This window comes from Lotus japonicus, chromosome 1 (genome assembly GCF_012489685.1).
Source record: "Lotus japonicus ecotype B-129 chromosome 1, LjGifu_v1.2".
Taxonomy (NCBI): domain Eukaryota; kingdom Viridiplantae; phylum Streptophyta; class Magnoliopsida; order Fabales; family Fabaceae; genus Lotus; species Lotus japonicus.
In genome coordinates, this window is record NC_080041.1 from 88,503,285 (window position 1) to 88,531,243 (window position 27,959).

The 27,959-nt window shown below is 38.8% G+C and overlaps 2 protein-coding genes across 2 annotated transcripts; both read left to right on the top strand.

The window, feature by feature from the left end:
• Positions 1 to 17,683: 17,683 nt before the first annotated feature.
• On the top strand, positions 17,684 to 19,535 carry LOC130727521 (glycine-rich cell wall structural protein-like). The gene has a single exon (XM_057578676.1). The coding sequence runs from the start codon at positions 18,057 to 18,059 to the stop codon at positions 19,317 to 19,319; it is 1,263 nt and encodes a 420-aa protein (XP_057434659.1). The 5' UTR covers positions 17,684 to 18,056; the 3' UTR covers positions 19,320 to 19,535.
• Positions 19,536 to 21,358: 1,823 nt separating this feature from the next.
• On the top strand, positions 21,359 to 23,481 carry LOC130727522 (uncharacterized). The gene is made up of 2 exons (XM_057578677.1): positions 21,359 to 23,101; positions 23,350 to 23,481. The coding sequence occupies exons 1-2, from the start codon at positions 21,856 to 21,858 to the stop codon at positions 23,373 to 23,375; spliced, it is 1,272 nt and encodes a 423-aa protein (XP_057434660.1). The 5' UTR covers positions 21,359 to 21,855; the 3' UTR covers positions 23,376 to 23,481.
• The last annotated feature ends 4,478 nt before the right edge of the window (positions 23,482 to 27,959 follow it).

Here is a 27,959-nt window from a genome sequence, read left to right on the forward strand (position 1 = left end):
TTGTTTATGTTTGTTTATTTTCCGATGTAGCAAAAAAAACCTCCATCCATCTCCTTCTTCAACCTTCATCTCTCCCCAGTTGAACATTAGCCCAGAAATCCAAATTGAAAACCTCACAATCATCAGTCCACATCCTCTCCTAGGTCTTCACTCCCTTCATCTTCAACCACAAAAGCCCCAACTCCAATCCCTCCTCCTCTCCTCCCTCTTCACCACTACAAACCCATGGCCTTTTTTTTCTTCTCCTAATTGATATATGATTCAAAACAAAAGAGGCGAAGCCCTAACCTAAAGAGTGAGGGATCAAGAGAGTGTGATAGGTGCTGAAAGGAGGGATGTTGGCGCGATAACTTGGAAACGAGGATGTCGTTGACGTCGGCAGGGAGAACGGAGATTGGGCCGCACAACGGTTGGCGTCAATTTGGCTCATGATAGAGAGGAAAAAGATGAGAAGGAGGTTCTACGGCGGAGCGAATCTTGAGAGCAGCGAAGGTGTGGTGGCTCGCAGTAACAGTGCGATGGAGGCTCTCCATCTTCTTCTCGTGGATCCCCTGTTCCTTGCCTCCGTTTGAGTAGAGAGATCCACATAGAATTGAAATGTACTTCAAGGGAAGACAACAGAGAATTGGAACGTGTTTGTATAGAGAGGTAACAGAAAGATTCATAAAGGAAAATGAAGAGATTTATAAACTGTTCTAACTAGATTTTTATTCTACTTCAGGGAATTGAAATGCGTTCTTAGTTTGGAGAAGAAGAATGTAGGTGAGAAAGATCAATCAATGAATTAAAGTTTATTTTATTTACTAGAGTAATTTTGTTTTTTATTCAATTATTTCATTTATTTGTTTTATTTATTCAATTTTTGATTTATTTAAACAAACTTTTATTAAACATTGGACATGCCACGTCATTTAATGAATGACGTGGTGGTGAGCTCCATTTGGTCAACAAACAAAAGGGTCTGGATCGCAAGTTTTAGAGACATTAGGGAGTTTGACAACTCATTTTAAACACATGGGATGCAGACCGCATATTTGTAAAACATCAGGGGCCCAAACTAGAATTAAACCTTCTATCTATCTATATTCTCATACTGACTTGAACGTCAGAATATATGTGTCAGTGTCTCCCCACTGTGTCAAATGCACACCATCGTGTCGGAGAATTCATCCAAGACCAAGAGCATCTAATACTCAGATTTTAGAAGAACATAATTTATTATAATATTTTTATTCTTATATTACTTTAAAATGGTAATTTCTAATTTAGTATACATGTTGCATCACTATGATGAAGGATCCTAGGGGAAGAACACTTACCATTCTTTGGAACTGAAATTGACATGTATGTGGTTGATGTTATATATGCTAGAGTTGGAGGTATAATTATAATTTTGGATCTCGGTGTTTTCATGACAAGAATAATGTTTCTTTCACACCTCTTTTAGAGGTAGAAAGAGGTAGAATGAGGAGAGAGATAGGAAGAAAAGAAAAAGTATGAGAGAGAAAGTATGAGATGCGATTGATGTTAAGATGAGAGAGATAGAAACAAAAAATGTGAAAAATGGAGTGTTTAAAATATGAGGTGTGCATATATCATTAGTGTTTCATGACCATGCATCTGCTTGACACTATTTTCGAGCTCGAGGCCTTCATGATCAGATCCAATTCTGCTAATGCTAATCCAAACACACACTATGTTGATAGTGGTGCCATATTGGAGGTGAGGAATGATGATCTATAAAACTATATAATTTCTCTGGCTTTGAGACATTTGGGAGAAATTGTTATGAATGACAAAAAAAAAATTAAAATAGCAGTTTAATTCAATTGACAAGCATGTTATTTTCTTGTCATTCTCAACATTCTGCGAGGGAAACCTTTCTGAGAAAAAAGAAGGTTAATTCAATTGGAGGTAAGAACGCTAAACAAAGGAGGCGTTTAGGGTTCTGTTTGTTTGGTTATAATTCTAAAATTTTGTACTCACCGTTTTTCTAAAATATTACATATTTTCCTATGAAGTCGGTCAACATAACCATGGCGTGTGTCGTGTGATGCCAAATTTTTAGTTTACAAATTATTTTAATGAGATGAAAGTCATGAAACACCTAAAGATAAAGTGCTAGGATGAATATTTGGGTCTTCCAAGTACCAACAATAATTGATAGTAAGTTTAAAACTCAAAATTTTAATTTTGTTAAATAACGTGCACTGGAGAAATTGAAAGGTGGAGAGGTCTTTTTTCTGGCGGAGGGAGAGAAATTTTGATTAAGCAATAGCTCAAGTGACACTTTTTTATGCCATGCTTGTTTTTAGTTATCTCACAGTTTGTGCTCGTAGATTGAAGGTTTGATAAACATATTTTAATTGAGGTGGGGATGCTAATAAGCGTGGTACATTGGCTAAAATGGGATCGCCTCTATACGCGACAGATTTACAATAACCTGAATTCTTTGCTTTGTTGTGTTTTTAGATCCGTTTATTTCCTCATGGTAATTTTGTATCAGCGAAGAAGGGCTACAAGTCAAGCGATGCCTAGATTAGTATCTGCAAAGCGGGTCGAGTTAATTATGGGCCAAGGGAGTGCTTGGCATATTAGTAATAGGAAGTGTGCAAAAGCTTGGGAGGATCGTTGGCAGGGCCGGCCCAAGGGCCAAGCGACCCAAGCAAGCGCTTTAGGCCTCACTTAGTGTTGGACCAGCCCTGATCGTTGGTTTCCCCAAGGTACTTCTTTGACTTATCGAAATGAGGTCGCCCAAAAATTGAATATTACTTTGGTTGCAGGTTTAATGGCTCCATCCTTCAGCTTGGAATTGGAACTTGGTGGAATATGTGTTTAGGCCTCATATGGTCCATCATGTGCTGGTTATCCCTTTATCTTTGCATATAGCTCGGAGAATGTCTCTTATTGGCCTCTTTCATCGGACAATCACTACTCAACAAAAACAAGTTTTCCTTCTATTGGATTGAAAGGGCATGTGACATTGGCATATTCGTTACTAAATGCTATGTAACACCATTAAGTCTACTAGTGTGATGACCCGTGCGTTGCACGGAAATTTTAGGTTGTTTATTTTTTACATGAGTGAATTAACTTAAATTGTGGTAGTTTCCCCGTAGGATAGCTCAAGTGGTAGGAGTTAGGGGACATATGGGTTGATTAGGGGAATTAGATTTCCCACCCCATCCATTAGAATTGCCACCCTACTAAAATACTCCGGAAGATTAAGTTCTTGAGTGCTCCAGAAGTTAAACTTCCGGATCGTATCAGTTGGTTTATTTACTACGCACTTAAATTTGGCACCCTCATTTTTAAAGGACTTCGGAAGTTTATCTTCCGGAGCACTACAGAACTTAATCTTCTGGAGTATTTTAGTGGGGTGACAATTCTAATGAATGGGGTGGGAAATCTAATTCCCGTTGAGTAGGGGGAGGTTTTGGGATTGATTCCTGGTGGGTGCAATTTATTTTTCCGATGTACCAATAAAAGAATTTGTGATAATTTGCATTTTTTTGTTGTTGAAGAAAATGTTATAGTATGTATCATACATGTTAGTTATGTTGTTTAATAGTAAAAATTTCCAATACGTAAACTAGATAATTTACTTAGTAAAAAAGAATAAGTAAATACATGTTCGTTCAATACAACAAACGTTAATTTTCCTATGCACAAAAAAAAATACAACAAACATTACCAAAAACTTCCTTATACACTACATTCAAGGTAGAAGTCTGTATGTTTCTTGCATCATATAGTATACAAATTTTAAGACCCTCTTTGATCGTACTCTAGAAAGTGTTACGTACAACTAACCGTCAAGAAGAGAAATGAGAGTATACAAATTTTAAGACCCCTCTTTAATCGTATTCTAGAAAGTGCTACATAAAACTGACCGTGTAGAAGAGAAAGAGAAGAGAAGAGTGTTGTGTACAACTTCGCAATTACTTTACTAATGAATTTATTAAAATAACTGACTATAAATTTGTTTAACTACTTCCAACAACAGTGAAAAAAGGTAATGCCTCCAACTATAATCTATCAATTTGGCGTGACATACTTAAATTCGAACTAAAAAAACTTCAATAATACGCTCATCATATTCATTATTATTGTTGTTTCTTACATTAGATTCATAGATGTAATTTTTTTACTTTGGCAAGACAATCACTCTCTTGACTTATATAAGGCTCATAGACTCAAAAGGATATGGGGTTCAAAAGGCTCATAGATTTTGTCCAACCCTTTGCCTCGTCTCATTTCTCCCTTCCTATGCATAAAGTTAAAAGAATAAGCATGATGAAATGCCAGAATTTTGGAGTCAAGTTCATTGATGTTATCCACGTCCAACAATCTAAAGAATCCAGTCTCATGCTGCCATCAACAACATCAATGATGTCTAACATCCAACGACTGCAAACCAACAACTCCTTCTAGGACATGGGTGCGCTAGTATCAAGCCTTTTTCCCTTTAGAGCTGACATATCCCCAATGGATTGTGCAATGATGATTGACGATAAATCTTCCACCGACACTCTAGATTATAGTCTCAAACCCTCAATTGAGAGTCGTTCAAATTTAATCATAGCCAATGTTATCAATGGTCTCTCTAAGGCAACCATAGCTTCCCATGTTATCTGAACGCACAATTCCGTTTTCAAAACATAGGCAATTCAAAAATTCTAAATAAACATCAATCTAATGCACAATATTTTCAATTCATAAATGTATTGTATTAAATTAATAGGTAGTAACAAAAATTACAAATACATGAGATAAAAATGGTCTTGGTTCCTTTTTTGTGTACTCTGGTCTGACTTCCAATTCTTCGTCTTGGTGCCCACCAACACTTGCAACTTCTTTGCATCTGAATGTTAAGATCAAATAGGGTTTCCTTTGTCAACACCATCATTCTCATGGCTAACTTCGTTGTTGAATAGTCAATAAGGTTAGGTATATGTTTCACTAAAGTATGTTATGAAATTGAATCCTCAATCTGGAGCAAGATTAGAATAAATCTAACAAGAAAACAATCAGAAGCAAGTACTCGTCAAATAACTTGGATAACTATACAAATAAAAGAAAAAAGGCTTTTAATAAAGAAAAATGCATGAATATTAATGGTTTAACTTCATCTTGTCTGTCATGCTTAATTTCGCCTTGACTAAAGGCAAGTTGAAGATTTCCTTCAAATACATTGATAGTGTGTGTGAATATCAGAATGAGTGTTAGAGCAATTTCAAAATTGGAGGGCCCTTTGGGTACATTTTTCAGTAGATGTCTAATGGGTTGAAGCACAATTTTAATTCTTACTTGAATAGTGCGACCAAAAGGATCAATTATGTACCAATGTTCTTCAATAAACCTCCAACCCAAAACCATACAATTCACCCTAGTCATAATAGTTTACAAACAATTTAAGGGAAAATTAATAATTTACCAAATACCAGTTTTAAAGGTTGGAAACATGGTTTTCAAATAGAATTTGAAAGCAAAACAAAAGGTATAGTCACACAAGGGAGCATAACTATGGTAATCATGTTTTGACATCTCCATCATCTATGAAATAACAAAACTACGAAACAAACATCTAAGACACACAAGAAAATCCATGCTATTCGACCAGAGCAAAAACATAAAGATTATTACCTTATTATGGTACCAATAACCATAAACTCGAATTAGCTCTTAATAGCAAAGGACCATAAACAACATTAATATAGATCTTCAGTATAAGTTTCTTGCAAGGAAGATGATGAAAACTAAATAATTAGAAAAACATTAGTCTAGATAAGAAAAAAATATCTCAGTGTAAAGCTACATCCTAGGTAAGAAAAGATTCTAGTTATAGAACCTGTGGCATGTTTTTGAATGTCCTCTTGCACCGGTCCATTACGTTTCTTTAATTTCTATTTTAAATTAGCTCATTCATTTTGATTAGGTTTGAAATTCAACAGACAATGGTCTTTCAAAGAAAAAAAAAATTAACAGACAATAAGGAAGGAAAATGAATGAGAAACGTAAGAATATGAGGCGACCACCAAGTTATATCTTCTATAATTAGTGAGAGGAAAAAAATTGAAAGAGAAACGTATGTATCCACAAAATCAACCATATGCACATATATATCAATACTACCAATCAAGTAGTCAATTAATAACAATACTATCAGCTATTCAAATGGAAGATGAATCCAACTGTATGTATTCAACCACTCAAGTCAATTTAGCTTGCTATTTCAGGCGATCGATATCTCGAATCAACATGCCTACTCGGAAGAACGATGAATGATAACAGTGACATTAAAGTGATTCTTTAGAAAAAAAAATCATAACTGTGGCAACTGAATGAGATGCATTTGAGGAAGAGAGAAGAAGGAAAATTGGGGGCTTCATGGATGCTAACATTCTTATTGCAGTTTCGCTGCGATCGAGCAAAAGAAAAAAAAAAGAGTTCTGAGGGGAAAGGAGATGACACGGTAATGGAGTTCAGAGGAGAAATGAAAATTAAGGTAAAAGAATAAATCAAATATTATTGAAATAATTGTTGCAACAATTTGGCAGGTACTGGAGGAGATGATAAATGGGTTTAATCAATTGTTTTGAAATGCTTACAAAAAAATTAATTGTTTTGAAATTGCTGTTATTATTATGTTTAACGCACATGGTAAAAAAACACAAGTTAAAATTTGAAGTTAAATTCCCAAAAATCAAGCAAGTAAATTAGGGGAATACTTAATGGTGATTTATACGGTTTTATTCATTCTTTTCTCTAGCAAGTAGCCCGTGCAATGCCCAAGTATTTTAATTTTAGTTTTGATATATTTAATTTTTCAAAATATTAAATTTATTTTTAAGTGCTTAAGTATTTATGGTATTTGATTACATATTTAAAAAATGAACCTTTTCAAAGTTCAACTGACCTCATGACTAATACTTATAAACAATTATAAGAAGCCAATTAATATATTAAACATTATGTATATATTAATCTCAAAATATGAATATTTCAAAAACAAATTGAAGAATAATAAAAAAGTGCACGATAAAATTTAAGCATACAAATATCAAATCACATAGAGCATTCTGCTATCCGGCTTCAGTTTAAACATTTCAGGACCGTCATTTAATCTCTAGACAACAACCTGGTATGGTTGGACGGGCTGGAACCTTCATTTCTAGCCGTGTAGTAGCAGAACCTAAGTTAACCATATAAGCTTATAAGTTACTAAATCAACCTGAGATACCAAAAACAAAAAAATAAGAAAAGGTATTTTTGCCCTTGTTTAATTATAAAATTTGTCTGGGAAAAACTTGTCTCCCTTCCACGGAGGCATGATAATAAACTTTTACAAAGACAAATATGATTACGGTGGTTAAGTCAATATAATACAAAGCCATTGAACACCATTTTTATTTTAACTAACAAAAAAAACTAACTTAACAGGAGAATAAAACAAAGATACTAAAAAAGTACATACTTTGTTAAGTTCACAGTTGATTTCATCAGTTATTATGAAAATATCAGTAGCCAATAGCCAATTTAGATGATACATACCTACATAAATATGGGAAAGAATTGCTTTGCTTATAAAGAAGAGAAAATTATAGAAATGTTTTTTTAAGGTGAATGATAAGCAAGAGGTGAATGAATCCTAAGCACCTAAATATAATAAGCCACATGCAAGGACCAAAGTACTATACACAAATATGACAATGGTATTTCTTACATAAAAATGAAAGACCAAAGTATACTATATGCAGTTTGTGTTCTAGTTTTGGTTGTGGAGATTTTATCATGCTGATATGATGCCTTGGAGAAGGAAGCACTGACAGATTTCATTCAAAAGAAAAATTAGCTTACTTGTGTTGGATAAGATCTGTAAGTTTACAAAAAAGAAGGTGCTTTGTCATATAAAATTGGCCAAGCAAATGATAATCTAAACACTAAAGAAGTCCCTCTGGATGGGCTTTGTACAAAAAAAGATGCATAAGAAAAAAATAAAGATTAAAACCAATATATATATATAATTTCCCAATATATATATAATTTCCCAATATATATATATATAATTTCCCAATATACCTTGCTAAAATAAGACATTACATATCGGTGCACATCCACTTTGGTGAACCTCATTAGTTTGGATATACAAATGCAATCTTCGAATCAATTCCTGCAATATTTGTAGTACAAAACAACTATTACTGTAGAAGGAAAAGGAACACAATATGTAACCAGAAAAGGCTATGAGATCAATGTTAATAGATGTAGAAACAATTGGAAGCTTGAAAAAGAACAGTGAGGAAGTTTTATAAATACATAACGTATACATGTCAAATAATTAGGAATTAAACAAAAATAGAGCAATTCAGGTGATGAACTTCCTAAAAAATGGCACTGAATTTTGAGAACCAACATGTGAATTGATTAATCATTGTAAATCACCTTTAATGGTCAGGACACCATTGTTGAGATGCTAGGCGATCCTCTCACTACAAATAAAAAGAATCAATATATACCCATAGGCCATAGAACCCAAATAAATAAGAAAAGCTTCCCCAATGTCATGAGTGATATCTGATGCCCAAGATCCATTAATTTTTTTCCAACCCGAACAGTAGAATAAGCTTGATTCTAAACTTTGCTCTCATTCAAAATTTAATAAAAATGGAAGAGAAGGATGCAGAACATGATAAATCGCACACTTACCCACATGAAACAGCAAAAGTTAACGCAACCTAAAAATAGTACCTGAACAACCCAGTTTATACATTCAAGCATATGAAACTAAAAATAAGCGATAGAGAAGGAGGAGATGAGGCGGAGAAAAAAAAGAGTGCATGGAGAAGAAAAAATTGAAACTTAGAGAGAAGAGAGAAGAAAGCACAAATAGAGAGAAACCTCACCTAAAAGATACGTAGTAGTAGACATCCTTTGATAGAGGGAAAGAGGAGAAAACCAGAACCGATGGGAGTTTCCAATCCGAGGCACTTCGAAGGTAGAAGAGAAATTCTAGAGAAGTGAGAAGCGGTATTTTCAAACTGATTTAAAAATTGAAAAGCTGAAAATAAAAAACAGAATTGAAAGAGGAGATATTACCTGTGATAATCTTGCTATTGCTATAGAGAATTCCTAATTTATTAAGTCAAACGCAGAATTTTTTTTCTAAATAATGCAAAAAAGTTTTTTAATTAGCAAAAAGGGGCACGAAAAAATTTATTTAGCAAGATGGGGTACTTTTAGTGGGATTCGCGAGTTTTGTTGCGTTTCCATCTATTATTCTGAAAAAGGTCTGACTGCGTTGGGAGGTGCAGGGTGATTGGGGAAATCATTGCTTTATGATGGTGGGATTCGCAAGTTTTCTTGCGTTTTCCATGTCAGGGTGGCAGGTTGCACGTTATTGGATTCGCAAGTTTTCTTGCGTTTTCCATGTAGTTGGAATGATGGTCAATGATGGTGGCAGGGTGGCAGGGTGGCAGGTTGCACGTTATTGGTGTCGCGACTTTACCTGCGAATTCAAGTGCTTTTCAGGTGCTTTTCAGGTGGCAGTACTGACATGGAGGGAAAGGAATGGCTAAGATTGAATGCTCAATTTTTTTTGCGAATCCAGGATATACAAAATGACAAAATAAGCGAGATTGACTGGATTCTCAATTATTTTTGCGAATTCAAAACACTATAAGTTAACTCCTGAGCCTCATAACTTTCTTCTACGAAAAATACACTTCAATATTTTCAAAACTTCAATCTCCTGCATTTCAGAACGTTTCTGTAACGAAAAAAACCTTTGCAATGGATCAAGTTATTACTTTTGTGTATTACGATGGCAGGGTTGTCCATGGCGACCAAGGTGCCATATTCGAAGGTCGGAGAAGGTCCATGCATCTGAAGCGAAACATTACCTTCGACCGTTTGAAGAAGAAAATCCACGAAAGGTTGAAGCTGCAAAGGAACCAGATGATTTCTAGAGTCAGCTCTAGATTTATGACGACACCGAATCCCATTTTTTTTACGCATTTTGAGATAGTTGATAATGTTGATGTTCAAGTCATGATGGATGCATTTAGTCAGCAATCATATATGGTTCAGCTGGAGCTGTATGTTGAAGTTACTGAAGCTGGAAGTTCATCAATGTCAGTGCCGACGTATCTGTCGTCTACTCAACCGAGACCCACTGAAGACGGTGGTAGACATGTTGTTGATGAGGAGCTTCTTGCAGAACCATATACTGTGCCTTTTAGCGTTATGGCCTATCTGGGTCTCCCCCTGCAGCTGCACGGTTCAAGTCCAGTTGGAAGTTAGCCTGTGTCTGCTGGAGCTGCGAAGGGTCTATATCTTGCCAGAATTGCGGTCGAGGAGGATCCAGCAATTCACGAATTGCAACACCATCCCAGTCACCCATTGGATTCCAAGTATCTGGACTAACGTCCTGCATATGCACTGGCGGTGTCTGAAAGTTGTCATAGCCATGTTGTGACCCGGCAAATGACTGTTCACCAACAAAATTTGTTGATGACACAAATTGTTGAGAGTGTGATCCATCAAAAGGCGGTGCCGGCACATATGGCTGAGATTGTGAACTGTCAAAATGCGGTGTTGGTATATATGGCTGAGACATGGATCCATCAAATTGTGCCGAGGGAGTATATGGCTGAGATCCATACATTGTTTGAGTCTCGGGCATCTGCATCGGTGTCTCTTCCTGATCATCATGAACCCCAGATGACCCCGCCCCATAATAGTATGGTCGGTATGTCTCATTCAGATCAAGGGGGTACAATGAGTACTGTCCATGTGGAGGTGGTAGTGTTCCCCCCTGAATAATAACATGTTCGGGAATCTGAGATTCTCGCCGTCTTCCAAGACCTTCCCCTTCTTCTTTTCCAGTCGCGGTATGTCATTTGTGGTTGCGTGTGTCTCCATAGTCCGATGCTGTCCATGAGTGGGATCCGGTATTGTATTGCATGGCAAGTGTAGGCACGAGCCTTGGTTCTGAAGGTCATGATCCGTGTATAGTGGGCGACCTTCAGGTGTCAGTCCATACCATACATGCTGAACGTGCATAGCCTACATTATTAATAACAGAGTGAGGATGTTACGCACATATATGAATACAGAAGTAAAAATAACACAACAATTTAAAAATAATAACCATTTGCCCCCTTGTTGCAGCCGCACGCGTCAACCAACGAACGGAATACTTGTCGTACCAAATCATGTACTCATCATTTGGCCCAACAAGAGTATTAGTCTCGGGTTGGTTAGCCAACCTCTGGTGCCTCTCCGACCACAGCTGTATAAAACCACGCATGTTATGTACCCAATCCTGCTTTTCCTTCCCTTTTAGAGAAATATCATGCATTTCATTAAGTTGAGACGGTGCATCCGGTACAGGTTGAAACATCCCGAATTGTTGCATAACTCGATCCGGTTGATGCCACTCTGAAATGTGATAGAGTACCATTGGCACCACAGTTCTCCATAAATGCATGTTTTCTCGACAACGTTCCGGAAGCCCATTGAGAACACGATCAGAGTACGGCTTCCACACAAACTACATACACAAGAAGGATAAGAATTTAAATGAAAATAAAGATAAGCAAAGTCCGACAAGCTACTCACGTCATTAGAACTCAAATCGTCTAGTTTGGTGCGCCACCACTCGATTTGCTTCTTTGCCCACTTTATTGGTTTTTCCGGATCCGGGTCCCTCCATCTGTTTAATATATAAAAAATGAATGAACCGTAATGTTTGAATTTAAGGACATGAAATTAACAACGAAATTTATTATTTAAATTATGTGCATACCTTGCCGCGAGTGGGAGGCCACGGTGCAACCTCGGTGGATCCGGGCCGATTCCTGGAATCCTTAGCCATGCCCACACTTGTATCAAATAAGCACAGCCGCCAATCTCTGTACGTGAAGCACCAGTTGCATAACACAACTCATGATAGAGAAGTGCTAGTACGGCTGAACCCCAACTATACTTTGCGGTCTCCTCAAAGTATCGGGTCGGCACCGGCTAGATTATGAAAATTAAATTGCTCAGCCAGCCAAACCAACTTCAAGCCACCTCCTTTGATAGCACTGGCGGGTGGCACCACTCCGAGCAAGTCCTCTACAAGCTCAGACCAATCACACCAAGTAACTCCGGTGACAGGATTCCCATCAATGGGTAAGCCAAGATGAACAGCAACATCTTGCAGAGTGATAGTACACTCTCCGAACGGCATATGAAACGTGTGTGTCTCAGGCCTCCATCGCTCCACCATAGCTGATATTAAAACTTTGTCAAGTTTCAGAGACCCAGCTAAGGCAGCTTCGTAAAATCCGGCTTGACGAAGGTGGCCTACAATTTCAGCGGGAATAAAATCTCGAAAATCCCGATATTTTCTCACTTTCAGAATTCTATTTATTTGGTTCCACGCACCAACAGACACGTGTTTGCCATCTTTTTGCAAATACAACACACTATCATTCCTCGGACCCAATTTGACCACTTCTTGGTCGGCCATTTACAATACCTATTGAACATAATGAATAAAAGATGATAGTTAATAAAATTTAATGATAATAATTCTAAAATAATTTAATAAAACTTAATGATAATAATTCTAAAATAATTTAAGTAACAAAACTTAATGATAATAATTCTAAAATAATTTAAGTAACAAAACTTAATGCTAATAATTAATAAAAGTTATACAATATAGTTAGTAATAATAATCAAGTCACATATGAAAACTAGTCATTTACTTATATCATTATTAACAAAACCATTAAAAAAATATTTCAAAGTAAAGGTTGAAAGAGTAGAGAAAATACCTTTATTTTGAGGGGGGAGAGTTCAAAGAAATTAACACTTTGAGAGTTGAGAGAAAATTGGTCGAGAGTTGGGAGAAAGTTGTGAGAGTTAAGAGATTTGGGAGTTGGAGTTCAGGGAGTTGGGAGAGTGGCGGTCTATTTGTAGGGGTTGGAGACCGCCACAAAACACTACAATTCGCAACATTTATTGCGGTTCCATGGTCAAATCAGAGCTGCCACGTTCCTTCCCCATGCAGCCAGACTCACGGGTCCTGTCTTGTTCCCCTGCCACCCTGCCACCCTGCCCCATATCACCTGAATCATTGTGCCATCATTCACCCTGAAAAGTTGGTCTCGCAATAAAACATGCGGCTCCCACTCCCCATCAATGTGTCCTCCTCGAGTCAATCAGTCAGCACGTGGCCCTTCCTCCTCGAGTCAGTCAGTCAGCACGTGGCCCTTCCCCATGCATCTCAAGTTGGACTCGCAAGAAAACATGCGGCTCCCACACACGGCCAAAATCATAAGGCAATTATTTTCCAATCACCCTGCAACCCATCATTCACCCATCATTTCCCAATCAGCTTTTACTTTTTCAGACTTGCAATTCGCAACATTAATTGCGGAACCCAACAAAGTACCCCATCTTGCTAAATATTGTTTTTAGTACCCCTTTTTGCTAATTAAAAATATTTTTTTGCATTATTTAGAAAAAAAATTCTCAAACGCAAATGCAATCCTCAAACGCGTGGAAAAAAACGTAATTAAAATGAAGCATCCTGTTATTCAAAAAAAAAAAAGTAAAACCGGTTAAAATTAAAATGCGTGGAAAAAAATAAAACAGTAATAGGTTGATATATTGACAATTTATTTCCTGTTATTCATGTGCCATTATGTCTTCGTATAATCATATTTAGAAATGATTCAAGTCATTCCTTATTTATTTATCAGCTATTATCCAAACATTCCTTATTTATTTATTTCCACAGATATTGTCGTTTACACCTGTGCCATGAATAGGTTGGCATAATCCGCATTAAATATAATTTAAATTTTGAAACTCAAATTTGAACGGATATTTAATTTCAGGTAAAAAAAATTCATACGTTTGATTTAATAATTTATTTATTGGTTTATTGACTCATTAATTTGAACCAATGAAAACTAATCAATGTGGACCAATAAGATTAGGACATTTGGAAATTCAATAGTAACAACCAATAGAATGAAAACATGCATGTGGAAAATAAATAACAATGTGGCTCACTTTGGTGGATGAGCTTTATAGATTATTAAGATTAAAAAAATTGAAACTGATGTCAATTAATACGTAGGGGTTGTGCACAAGTATGAATGTGCAAATGATTTGATTAAATTAAAACGTAGGAGAGTTAGCAAAGTGATGGAATCCCAAGGGGATTTTGGTGAAGCTTACAATTGAATAATAAACGTACATAAATTAATAAATTAATATTTTTTAATGGTTTTAGACATATGCTTTAAGTACTAACTTGCCACTACCTCTTTTTTTTTATAGGCAAATGTTAGTGGTTAGTTGTTAGTAATTACAAATGTTCCTTCTCAGGGTTCGAACCCTAGACCTCCATCTCCACTACCTCTCTTATGAGAGTAACTTTTTAACTTCTCTATTTCTACTCATCCACGTGTCTCTTTGTTTTGTTTTAACTAAAGACTATTAATGTGTAGAGGTTGTGCACAAGTATTTATGTGCAAATCATTTGATTAAATTAAAACGTAGGGCGTTAGCAAAGTGATGAAATCCCAAGGGAATTTTGGTGAAGCTTACAATTGAATAATGAAGGTACATAAATTAATAAATTAATATATTTTAATATATTTTTAGAAATATTCTTACTAACTTGCCACTACCTCTTATGAGAGTAACATTTTAACTTCTCTATTTCTACCCACCCATGTGTCTCTTTATTTTTGTTTTAACTAAAGATTGTGTAACACCATTAAGTCTATTAAAAAAAATAAAACCGATGTCAATTAATACGTAGGGGTTGTGCACAAGTATTGATGTGCAAATGATGATTTGATTAAATTAAAACAAAAGGGAGTTAACAAAGTGATGGAATACAAAGTGGTTTTTAGTGATTTTTTTTTTGAAACAGTGAAACTTACAATTGAATAATAAAGGTACTTAAATTAATAAATTAATATTTTTTAATATAATTTTAGAAATGTTCTTCAAGTACTAACTTGCCACTACCTCTATTATGAGAGTGACTTTTTAATCTCTCTATTTCTGCCCACCCATGTGTCTTTTTTACTTTATATATAGTAATATATAGTAATTGTTAGAAAATCAACATTTGGCATCTCAGATTTATAAACCATTTCATAAACCATGTACACTATTTTTAAGCATAGGAGATGGAAATGCAGGTAAGCAGATAGAAGATGAAACAATCCTGGACATCCCTTAGGAATTTTTGGTCTCACATTCAGGTGATCCAATGGCTTCTATAGTCAAGTCTACTTATCTATCTTTGCTTCAAAACTACAAAGATCCAATTTTTTCAACATCGTGCTATTTTAGCTCCTACTAATGAGATTGTTGATAGTTTGAATGAATACATGATATCATTGTTTCCTGGAAAAGAGAAAACTTATTTGAGTGTTGATAACACATGTTTATCATACAACAATTATGAGATCCCAGATTATATCCACACACCGGAGTTTTTAAACACAATAAACTCTTCAGGTTTGCCTATGCACACTCTTTAATTTGTCATGACAATAAATAAAAGTCAAGGACAGTCTTTAAAAAGGGTGAGGTTATATTTTCCAAAACTGGTGTTTTCACATGACCAGTTATATGTAGCATTCTCTAGAGTCACTCATTGTAAAAGATTAAAATTTCTCATTTGCGATAGTGATGACATCAATTTTCATAGTACTTCAAATGTAGTTTACAAAGAGATATTTCGCAAGGTCATATGAAGGAAATATTTTTACAAAAAATGTGAAATATTACACACTCAGTTTTATTCTCAATGTAATAATGTCAATTGCAAAAACATAACACATATGGTTAACACATACATGTTACTTCAACTCCCTGTGATAGACTATTCAATATATATAAAAATAATATTAATCTAGCATTTAAAACAACAAGTACAAAAGATAAAAGCAAAATAACAACTTAAAAAAACAAAAACAAACATTTGGTAAAAAGAAAGAAGAAAATTTAAGAATTTATAGTATAAGATAAATTACTTTCAAGAAAATAGTCTAAAATAAATTTATATCTTTTAATCAACAAAATATATTTTAAAAAAGACATATTTAAACCAAAAAAACACACAACAACTAAAAGTGAATATTTCCATGCATCGCACGGGTAAAAAGTACTAGTATTATTACATATGTAAGATCCTTTAAATATTTATGACAAAAGAGATAGAGATTTAAATATTCTTAAATTATAGGTGTTTGCTACGGTACCTTAACCCAAATCAAGGTATGGTACCCAAAATGAGATAATTCAATAATAAAGAAGCATGTACAAGTTATAATTTTGATGTTATTTTATCGTAGTGATGCAACATTTCATTCATAGAGACATGAGATTTGTAGGTTGTGTTTTTTAGGCTTTGTTCATCCGTCAATCATGGTTATTTTACGCGCATCTCAACCATAATCGTTCATCTCTACAGCTAAATCATTTTTCATTAAAAAACAAATTTCATGAGATGAAATTAATTGAATAGGAAAGTGAAATGCGAAAATGTAAAATTTACCTAAAAAAAATAATAATCATCTATTAAATTACTCAATGCGGGTACCATACCCAAAATATTTTATGGGTACCACAGAATTTACCTAAATTATATTAGTGCATCGCCGGTACGTATCCATAACATTTAGATATATTTGCATTATGAAAATATAAATGACATTTAACACACAAAAATATAATATATATATATATATATTATTTTTTATCCATTTAAAACGAGTAAAAAATCCACAATTTTTGTTTTCAAAAAAAATTCTCAAATCAAATCTATATTATCTTTAGAGCATTAATTCGTTCACACTCAAATTTCTCTTTTATCTCATTTTTATTTATTTTCTTATCTTTATATTTCTCTTTTGTATTTCTATCACATGCCTTGAAAAAAAAAATTCTATCACATCATTTAGACATTTACCATATCTTTTTTTTTCTTTATCTTAATTGGTGGAGGTGTATTTAGTGTGTGAAAAAAGCATTATTCTTATTTTTACTTTTTTTTTTTTTTCTTACATACCTCTGAATATTTGTGTGAGGAGTTTGATCGACATTTGAGAAACACTCACACACCTAGTGAAGATAGGAAGACTAGTGAGATAAATGAAAAGTAATTAAGTGATGTAATAAGAGAAGAAGAAATAGAAAGATATAAATTTAAACAGTAAAAATGAGATGGAAATGAGATGGAAGAAGTTGTTAATAATTTAAAACTCTTGTAGGGATGCATACTGGTGACTCATAGTTACTATTCTCAATTTCTCATATATCATCTCTGTGTATTATTTTCTATCCTAAAATGAGTAAAAAAAATCCAGACTTCTTTCTCAAATATCAAATCTATTTATGTTATCTTTACTTCTAATTTTTTTCCCTCACTGCCTCCGAATTAATTAAGCGTAAAATATGTAGTAGTACACATATTTGTCTGATACATGAAGCTAGATGCATACTGTTGAAGAGGGTGTTTGGTGAAAGCATTAATTTGGCATTAATGAAGATCACAGAGAAACATGCTAAAAACCCCCCAATAGACAACTTGATTCAACACACTTGAAATGGCGCCAACTCACACACTCTTTAAAAAAATGAAATCCGCATATCTTTTTCGATCCATGAACTGAAAAAGCGTCTGAAATATTGAAACCAATAATACAACAGGGAATAAATTAACCACACCACCACCATTCAACACTATTCTGTGATCCCTAAAACTAACAGTGAGTTGAATCAATTATCAATCCAGAGCGTGTTGAAGGAAGGGAAGAGGACAGTTGGAAGACAATTAAGTCACACATCCAAGACAGCTGAGCCTCATTAACTCCTTTCAAATTTGGCAGGTGAGTTGATTGAGTCTCATTTTCAGTATATATAACCTCACTGTCCTTCGTTTCTTCAATGCACTGATCTCAGTTATTATATACGGGCTTATAACTTATAAGCTACCACTTTGTTTGTTTCTTTCCTTCTCATTACGTACAATGAAAGTTGTCACAAATAATGGCATTGTGTTTGCATTGTGCATTCTACTTGCTACTTCTTTTTTCGTGGAAGGGGACGTTGGAAAAGTGAAGGATGAAAAGCATTTTGTTCATGCTTTCAAGAGAGGGTTTAAACGAGGAAGGTTTGGAGGTGGTGGGATAGGTGGTGGGGGTGGGTTCGGTGGAGGTGGAGGTGTAGGAGGAGGTTTAGGAGGAGGTGCTGGTTTTGGTGGAGGTGCTGGAGGAGGAGGTGGCCTTGGTGGTGGTGGCGGGTTAGGTGGTGGAGGAGGTTTAGGGGGAGGTGGAGGTGGTGGATTGGGAGGTGGTGGTGGTTTTGGGGGTGGTGCTGGAGGTGGTTTTGGGGGTGGTGCAGGTGGTGGGCTTGGTCATGGTGGAGGGTTAGGTCATGGAGTTGGAGGTGGCATTGGTGGAGGTGGAGGTGCAGGTGGCGGAGGCGGGATTGGAGGTGGTGCGGGTGGTGGGCTGGGTCATGGCATTGGTGGAGGGGCAGGAGGTGGAGCAGGTGGTGGACTTGGCCATGGCGTTGGTGGTGGCATTGGAGGCGGGGCAGGAGGTGGTGGTGGTCTAGGAGGCGGAGGTGGGCTTGGTGGGGGTGCGGGTGGCGGGCTTGGTCATGGAGGAGGATTAGGTCATGGTGTTGGTGGCGGCATTGGTGGAGGTGCCGGAGGTGGAGGTGGTATAGGAGGGGGAGGGGGAGTTGGTGGCGGTGCAGGAGCCGGCGGTGGAGTTGGAGGAGGTGCAGGAGCTGGAGGAGGTATAGGAGGTGGTGCAGGTGGAGGAGGTGGGTTTGGTGGAGGAGCTGGAGGTGGCTTAGGTCATGGTGTTGGTGGTGGTGCTGGAGCAGGTGGTGGAGTTGGTGGTGGTGCAGGAGGTGGTGCGGGCGGAGGAGGTGGGTTTGGCGGAGGAGCTGGAGGAGGATTAGGCCATGGTGTTGGTGGCGGAGTTGGTGGAGGTGCTGGAGGTGGAGTTGGTGGTGGTGCGGGCGCAGGTGGTGGAGCTGGTGGTGGTGCGGGTGGAGGAGGTGGATTTGGAGGAGGAGGTGGGGTTGGAGGTGGAGCAGGTGCTGGTGGAGGTTTTGGAGCTGGTGGAGGGCTTGGAAAAGGAGGAGGCGTGGGCGGTGGAGCAGGCGGTGGGGGAGGTGGTGGATTTGGTGGAGGCGGCGGCTTTGGAGTTGGCGGTGGCTTTGGTGCTGGCGGAGGCGCTGGATTTGGTGGTGGAGTTGGTGCTGGTAGTGTGCACTAGTAGCTTGGCAGCATTGTTGTTGATAACTGTCAATTTTCATCCTCTATTCAATTTGTTTCACTTTTTGTTTCATCTTCAAGAAACTGTCAATTATATTTTCAGTCAAGCTATTGTTGTCTCTATTGTATCACATGTTAATGTCACTTTAAACGTATGGGAAACAAAGCTTGTAAAATGTCTTTCTCTAAATTAATGCTGCTATTTTTTAGCAATAAATTGAACTTTTGGTGCATCTGTTGACACTTAACTTTCCAAATTTGTGATGATCAAACCACTTCATTGAATAAACATGCCTATATCTATCAAGTTCATCTCTCTTGTTTCAACATCAAGCTCGATCGTGAATCGTGATCGGAGTGTTCTAATTAAATTAATAACGAAGGTAGCTGGGTCATTTATTGCATAGGAGTGCTTATGTACCCTGCATTTATGTTGCAAGATGAAATGTCAATAAATATTGGGTCCACGAGGGGAAAGATCATGCATTATAACCTGTTTGGTTTAGTTTGTTGCATGTGCAATTAACCCTCAACGTACGTACGATCATCTCTCATTTTAGAGATTCTTTCCATACAATTCATTACTCATTTCAAATTTTTATTTTGAATTTATCCCATTCATTACAATTTGTAAATATTTATGTGTAAAATTTGTACATGATTTACAATGAAAAATATCAGCATTACTTTTCTTCCCTAATCCACTCACAGCTCAACTCCAATTCTCACGTAACACCCCAAAACCCAACAATTAATCCTTCACAATCCACGACTTCACCCACAAACAATGTCACAGACTTGTATACACAGAGCTACCATCCCCCAAGCCTTCATCTCTCTCTTCCACTCACCCGATGATATTTCGAGCGGATATTGTTGGCATTTTCAATCCTATGCAGCTCAGTGCAGTACTAAGTATATACCCTTCTTCCAACCCATGTGGAAGTGTATCACATGTGCTAAAGAAGGAAAATGTTATTTACACACCTCTTATAGAGGTGGAATGATGAGAGAGATAGGAAGAAAAGAAAAAGTAAGAGAGAAAAAATATGAGATGTGACAGATGATAAGAGAAGAGAGATAGAAACAAAAATAGGTGAAAATGAAGTGTTTAAAAAATGAGGTGTGTATATATCATTGTTGGCTAAAGAACTCTGAATGGAGACAAGCTATGTCAGATATATTCACAACTCTTAGGAGCCGCCTAAGGTACACAAGTAAATCTTTGTGCAAAGTTACATAAGTGGTACTTGACCTGTATATACAGGTTTCAGAACCGGTTACCCAAATCTTTTTTTTTTTTGGAAAAAAATCTACAGTGACTCCGCAAACAGAGGTGTGGTGGAGAAATCTACCCTAGGCCCTTTCTTTTCCAACCAGATCACTGATCAAAGACTTCTTCCCTCTTCAACCCCAACATACACCAGCTGTCACGCACACACATAGGGAGAGGGGGGGGGGGGACAACGAGAGAGTCAGGGAGATGAAGATTAGGGCGATCGAAGATCAGAGAGTGAGATAAAATGATGATGGACTGTGAGAAGGCAGCTCGAGGGGCAACCACCGTCGACGGAGATGGCCCAAGGGAACATACAGGTCAACGAAGATACGCTGTCTCCACCACCAAGGGAACCCGGCGACGACTCCAGAGCCCAATCCTCCTCGGCGTCCTCGCCGTCGACGTCGCAACCCACAACGCCTCCTCCTCCATCTCTTTCTACTCTATTCAGATCTGGACAGAAAATCCCTCGCTCGCCGGCGAAGACCCATTTTCCAACCGTGTTTCATTGTTGGGTGCAAGAAGATCTTGGACTGTGTTGCATTTGATAGAATAGGATATTATTTATTCTCTTTGTAATTACGCCTGTAATTAGGGTTTAATATTTATTGTTAGTAAACTAGGTAAGTTGTATATATAGGGTATTTCATTATCAATAATAGTCACGGAATTGATTTCCTTCATGGTATCATTGAGCAGGTTCAGATCCTCTCTTCACATCTTACCTAATTTTTTTTTTTTTTTCCTAATTCTCCTTCCAAACCCCCCCCAGCCGCTGCCTCTCTCTCTCATCGCAGCCGCTCCGCCGCCGCCGCGCTCCCCTTATTCCAGCGCCGCCGCCGCCGTCGGTCACCTTGCTCCAGTCGGTTCTTCTTTTCCCATCGAAGCACCCACCGCACGCCTCCAAAGGCCTTCTCCCCTTGTGCCCGCGTGCCTCTTCGAGCAACCCCTCCCGTGACCAAATCCAACGACCGGACACCCAGCCGCCAGCGCCGGCCTCCGCCGTCCCTTACGCCGTCCCCGTCGGCCCCTCCTCTCCGTCGCTGCCCTGTTTGGCTGCCGCCGACCCGTCCAAGCCAGGACCCCAAAACCCGACCCGCCCTCCCCTTCCCAAACGTGTTTCTTGTTTTTTGTTTGGTCGACCGGTTCACACAGCCCGGCTCGACCAGACCGGTTCATTAAAACCCGGTCCAACCACACCTGCAGCAACCTTTAAAAAAAAAAAAACACACATTACTTATTCTGTTTTGCAGGTTACATGGCTACGTCCGCTTCAACCCCTGGCTCTCCGAACGGTGCCCCCACAAATGACACCGCTACTACTGTGGTCACTCCACATGACCCGCCGGCGTCTGCCAAGTCGGACTTTCATCCGGCCCTTGCTGTCACCAATATCAAAAACAACATTCCCTTCAAACTCGAGATCGACAAGGACCATTATGCTATGTGGGCTGAATTGTTTGAAACTCATGCTCACGCCACTCAAGTGCTCCACCACATCATTCCTCAAGCTGGCATGGAGCCTCCTGCGCGCACCGATGCTTCCTATGCCCGGTGGGCCACTCTTGACTTTACTGTCAAACAATGGATTTATTCCACCATCTCCTTCGATCTTCTCGCCACTGTTATGGAGAAAGGTTCTACTGCTATGGATACTTGGAACCGTATAGCTTCTCTGTTTGAGGACAATCAGAACTCTCGTGCTGTCGCTCTCGACCAGGATTTCATCTCCACTCGCATGGAGGATTTTCCTAATGTTTCGGCCTATTGTCAACGTCTGAAACATATCTCTGATCAGTTGAGGAATGTTGGTGCCCCTGTTAGTGATCATCGTCTTGTTCTCCAGTTGGTCTCTGGTCTCACTGAGCCTTTCCGTGGTGTTGCCACCCTGATCCGTCAGAGTGAGCCTTTGCCTCCTTTCCTCAAGGTCCGCTCCATGTTGATTCTAGAGGAATCTGGTCTCGCCAGGATGTCAGGTCCGGCCTCTCAGACTGCTTTGCACACCTCTGCTTCCCGTCCACCGGCCTCCGTTGACTCCTCTCAGCAGCGCCCCACCTACCGCAGCGATCAGGGCCACTCCAACCATCGTTATGGGTCAGGGCAAAATCGCAATTATCAGGGTGGTTCTGGTAAACCTAGGAAGAAAGGTGGCTCCCGTTATCCTGGATCACCTGGCTCCTCTGGTTCCTCTACTGCATCTCCTCCACCCTGGCGCCCACCACCGCTGGCATCCTGGAATCCATGGGGTTGGGCTCCTCCCCCTGGTTGGGCTCCTTCCCCTTGGGGCATGCCTCCTTGTCCTTACCCCACATCTCAGTGGTCGCGTCCCATGGGTGTTCCGCAGCAACCCGGCGTTTTAGGTCCGCGTCCTCAGGCCTACACCGCTACTGCTTCTCCAGCACCCACTGATATCGCTGCTGCCATGCACACCATGTCCTTGACTCCTCCAGACACCACGTGGTACATGGACACTGGCGCCTCGTCCCATACTGCGGCATCTCAAGGTACTCTCACGTCTTATTCTAATTTAAGTCATTTAAATCAGAAACTGATAGTTGGTAGTGGTCAGGGCATTCCAATTCAGGGTTCAGGATACACTTCTATTCCTACCCCTCACAAACCTTTAGCACTCAATCATGTCTTGCACACTCCGCGAATTATTAAAAACTTAATTTCTGTGCGACAACTCACTACTGACAATAATGTTTCTGTTTCTTTTGATCCATTTGGATTCTCGGTGTCTGACTTCAAGACGGGGATGCCTCTCCTGAGATGTAACAGCCTCGGCGACCTCTACCCAGTCACTCGTTCCTCTCCCTTTGCTGGTCTTGCTTCTAGTGTCTGGCACAATCGACTTGGTCATCCAGCTTCCTCAGCTTTAAACCATCTTAGGAATAATAAACTTATTTTTTGTGAACCTTCGCGTTCTAGTTCTGTTTGTGACTCTTGTGTTTTAGGCAAACATGTCCGGTTGCCTTTTAGTTCATCTGCAACTATTACTTTGAGACCATTTGATATTTTGCATAGTGATTTATGGACGTCTCCTGTTTTAAGTACTGCTGGTCATCGTTATTACGTTTTGTTTTTGGATGATCACACTGATTTTTTATGGACGTTTCCGATTAGCAAGAAATCTCAGGTTTATGAAACGTTTACTACTCTTGCTACACTTATTAAAACACAAATTTCAGCAAATATTAAATGTCTTCAATATGATAATGGACGTGAATATGACAATGAATCCTTTCATCGGTATTGTGATGCTAATGGCCTTATTTTTCGCTTCTCTTGCCCTCACACTTCTTCTCAAAACGGCAAAGCTGAACGGAAAATTCGCACCATTAACAACATGATCCGCACCCTCCTCGCTCATTCGTCAGTTCCTCCTTCATTTTGGCATCATGCCCTTCAAATGGCAACATATCTTCTGAACATTTTGCCACGCAAGACTCTTCAAAATGATTCTCCTACTCAGCTGTTGTATCATCGCGACCCTTCCTACTCCCACTTACGTGTCTTTGGTTGTCTATGTTTTCCTCTATTTCCTTCCGCTACAATAAACAAATTGCAACCACGATCGACTCCGTGTGTTTTTCTAGGGTATCCGATGAATCACAGAGGTTATAAATGTTATGATTTGTCACACAGAAAAATTTTAATATCGCGGCATGTCATTTTTTATGAAACCCGATTTCCTTTTGCTGACCTATCCTTGACTCCTGCCCCTTCTTATGAGTGTTTCACCGAGGACCTCCCTCCTTCCTTGATCCACCATTGGCAAACCGTATCCTCCCGCCCACCTGACCCTCCGGTCCAGCCGTCGAGTCCCACTGACTCTTCGCCTCCCTTATCGGCTCCCGTCTCCCCTACCGCTTCTCCCTCACCTTTGCCCTTGCCTCCGGTCCCTCCTGTACCACCCGTACGGACCATGACTACCCGTAGCATGCACGGCATTTCCAAACCTAAAAATCCTTTTAGTCTTTCGGTCTCTATTGATGACCCGTCCATCTCACCCTTGTCTCGTAACCCAAAACAAGCCTTATCCGATCCAAATTGGAAGTCCGCTATGCAGTCTGAATTTAATGCTCTTATTAGAAATAATACGTGGGAGTTGGTTCCCCGTCCTTGTGATGTTAATGTTATTCGTTGCATGTGGATTTTTCGCCATAAAAAGCAGTCTAATGGTTTGTTTGAGCGGTATAAGGCTCGTCTTGTAGGTGATGGCAGGTCTCAGATTGCAGGTGTGGATTGTGATGAGACATTCAGCCCCGTGGTGAAACCGGCTACCATCCGGACAGTTCTCAGCATTGCTCTCTCCAGATCTTGGCCCATACATCAGTTGGATGTCCAGAATGCTTTCCTGCATGGTGATCTCCATGAGACTGTCTACATGCATCAGCCTTTGGGTTTCCGCGACCCTCACCACCCGGACTATGTCTGCCGTCTGAAGAAGTCCCTTTATGGTCTGAAACAGGCGCCTCGTGCTTGGTATCAGCGATTTGCTGATTATGTTTCCTCTATTGGATTCCGGCACAGCACTTCAGATCATTCTCTTTTCATCTTCCGGCAGGGTTCTGATATTGCCTACATACTTCTCTATGTTGATGACATCATCCTGGTTGCATCATCGCATGATCTCCGCAAATCCTTTATGGCACTTCTTGCATCCGAGTTTGCTATGAAGGATCTCGGTCCTCTGAGTTACTTTCTTGGCATCGCTATCACTAGACATGCAGGTGGCCTTTTCCTCAGTCAGAGCACTTATGCTACTGAGATTATTGCTCGCGCCGGCATGGCCTCATGCAACCCTTCTGCTACACCGGTTGACACCAAGCAGAAGCTCAGTTCTTCCTCTGGGACTCCTTGTGAGGATGCCTCCCTATATCGGAGCCTTGCTGGTGCCCTACAGTACCTCACATTTACTCGTCCTGACATTTCCTATGCTGTTCAGCAGGTTTGCTTACATATGCATGCACCCCACACCGAGCACATGCTTGCCCTCAAGCGGGTTCTCCGCTATGTTCGTGGCACATTGACTTATGGGCTACATTTGTATCCCTCCCCGGTTGAAAAGCTTGTTTCTTACACTGATGCTGACTGGGGGGGCTGTCCTGACACCAGACGCTCCACTTCTGGTTATTGTGTTTTCCTCGGTGACAATCTCATATCTTGGTCCTCCAAGCGGCAACCCACTCTCTCTCGCTCTAGTGCTGAAGCTGAATATCGCGGTGTTGCTAATGTTGTCTCCGAGTCCTGCTGGATCCGCAATTTACTTCTGGAGCTTCATTTTCCTCTCTCTCAGGCAACATTGGTCCACTGTGACAATGTTAGTGCCATCTACCTCTCTGGGAATCCAGTGCACCATCAGCGTACCAAACATATTGAGATGGATATCCATTTTGTTCGGGAAAAGGTCGCGCGTGGCCAGGCTCGCGTCCTTCATGTTCCTTCCCGTCATCAGATTGCGGACATTTTTACTAAGGGCCTACCTCGGCTTCTTTTTGATGATTTTCGTTCCAGTCTCAGCGTCGGTGAACCTCCCGCTTCGACTGCGGGGGTGTGATAGAATAGGATATTATTTATTCTCTTTGTAATTACGCCTGTAATTAGGGTTTAATATTTATTGTTAGTAAACTAGGTAAGTTGTATATATAGGGTATTTCATTATCAATAATAGTCACGGAATTGATTTCCTTCAGCATTGTTTATGGAAGGATAAATTTTGGGGTGATTGGAGAAGAGGAGCAAAGGAAGCTGATGTTTTTGTGTTTGATTTGCAATCTTAATCAAATAAAGGGTTATGGTTTTCAATCTCGTTCATTTATGCTATATTCTTATTCATCATAATCAGATTTATTATTTGAAGACTCTAGTTCTGGTGTTACACATGGGTGGCTCTGTGAATCTGAATATTGGTGGTTCTTAGGTGTTTTTTTTTTTGTAACGGTGGTTCTTGAATTTAGTTGAAGATTTCTTATTGTGATCTCCCCATGTCTTTTCTTTAGTGGTTTATTGCAGAGATGAGTGGTGGGGATAAGATTCTGAAGCGGTCTTGTTTATATCGCCACCACCACTACTTCGCCGGAAAAAATGGTGTGGTGGGTGTGAAGATTTCGCCGGAAAAATGGTGGTGGAGGGTCGCCGGACTTAATAAAAAACAATTACGGTGTTTTATTTAAAAAGACTAAATTATTTTTCCATTATTTTTATATTACCTGATGGCCAAATCTGGAACTTGTGTATACAAGTCAACAGCCACTTGTGTACCTTAGGCGGCTCCCAACTCTTATGAAGAATGGTACTTTTGGACTCTTCTGCCATATGAATCACATCTTAATGTCACTGGAAACAAATCGGTGTTGCATTATAGAAAGTTAAGATAATAATTTTATAAAACAAGAATATTAAATATTATTTCTTAATACATCTGTTACAACTTTAAAATTATAAATATTAATAAACAAAGGATTACTTCGAAGTACCTTGCATCTTCATATGCCAACCTTTGAAATGTGTCATTTATTACCTTAAATAACTTGTCAGTGATCTCTACCTTACCCAACACTACGACACTAGGGATTAGGGATGTTAATAGGTACGGGTAAACATTAGTAATATATACCCATCAAAATTTATATTCATACTCGCTCTATACCCATATGGATATCCATTAAATGAGTTTTAACTGAATTTTAAAATATTTATGGATATCCATAGACACCCAAGTACCACATTTTTTGGGAAAATACTTATTTTCTACCACATTTTTAGGGTCTAAGTATTTCCATTTACCATTACCATTGTACAAGTTTTTTTGAAGGAGAACTATAACTCAAACACAAATTCATTATATATTAGACTTAATATAAATCTCTTTATATATCTAAGAGATTTTAGTATTTTATATATAATAGACTTAATATACATCTCTTTATATATCTAAGATATTTTAATATTTTATATATCAGGTGGGTGTCTCCGAAGGTTAAGTCAAGTGGTAAGAGCTAGAGAACATAGGGGTTTGAGAGGGTGAAGGGTCCAGGGTTCGAACCATGAGAAGACTAATTTACTAATAGCGTCTATCACAATATATATATATATATATATATATATATCGGGTGGGTATCCATAAGTATAGATACCTCAATATCCACATCCGCCCCATTAATATATAGATAGTGGAAATATTCATTAAATAAATTCGTGGATACCCATGAGTGCAGATAATTTTACCTAAAACGGGTTTTTATCCGTGAGTGCGCGGTAATTTTGACATAATCCCTATCCGACACTCAATCTCACATATAAAAGAGACATCAATTATAATTAAATAATAGTTAGGGAGACCAGTTCATACTTTAT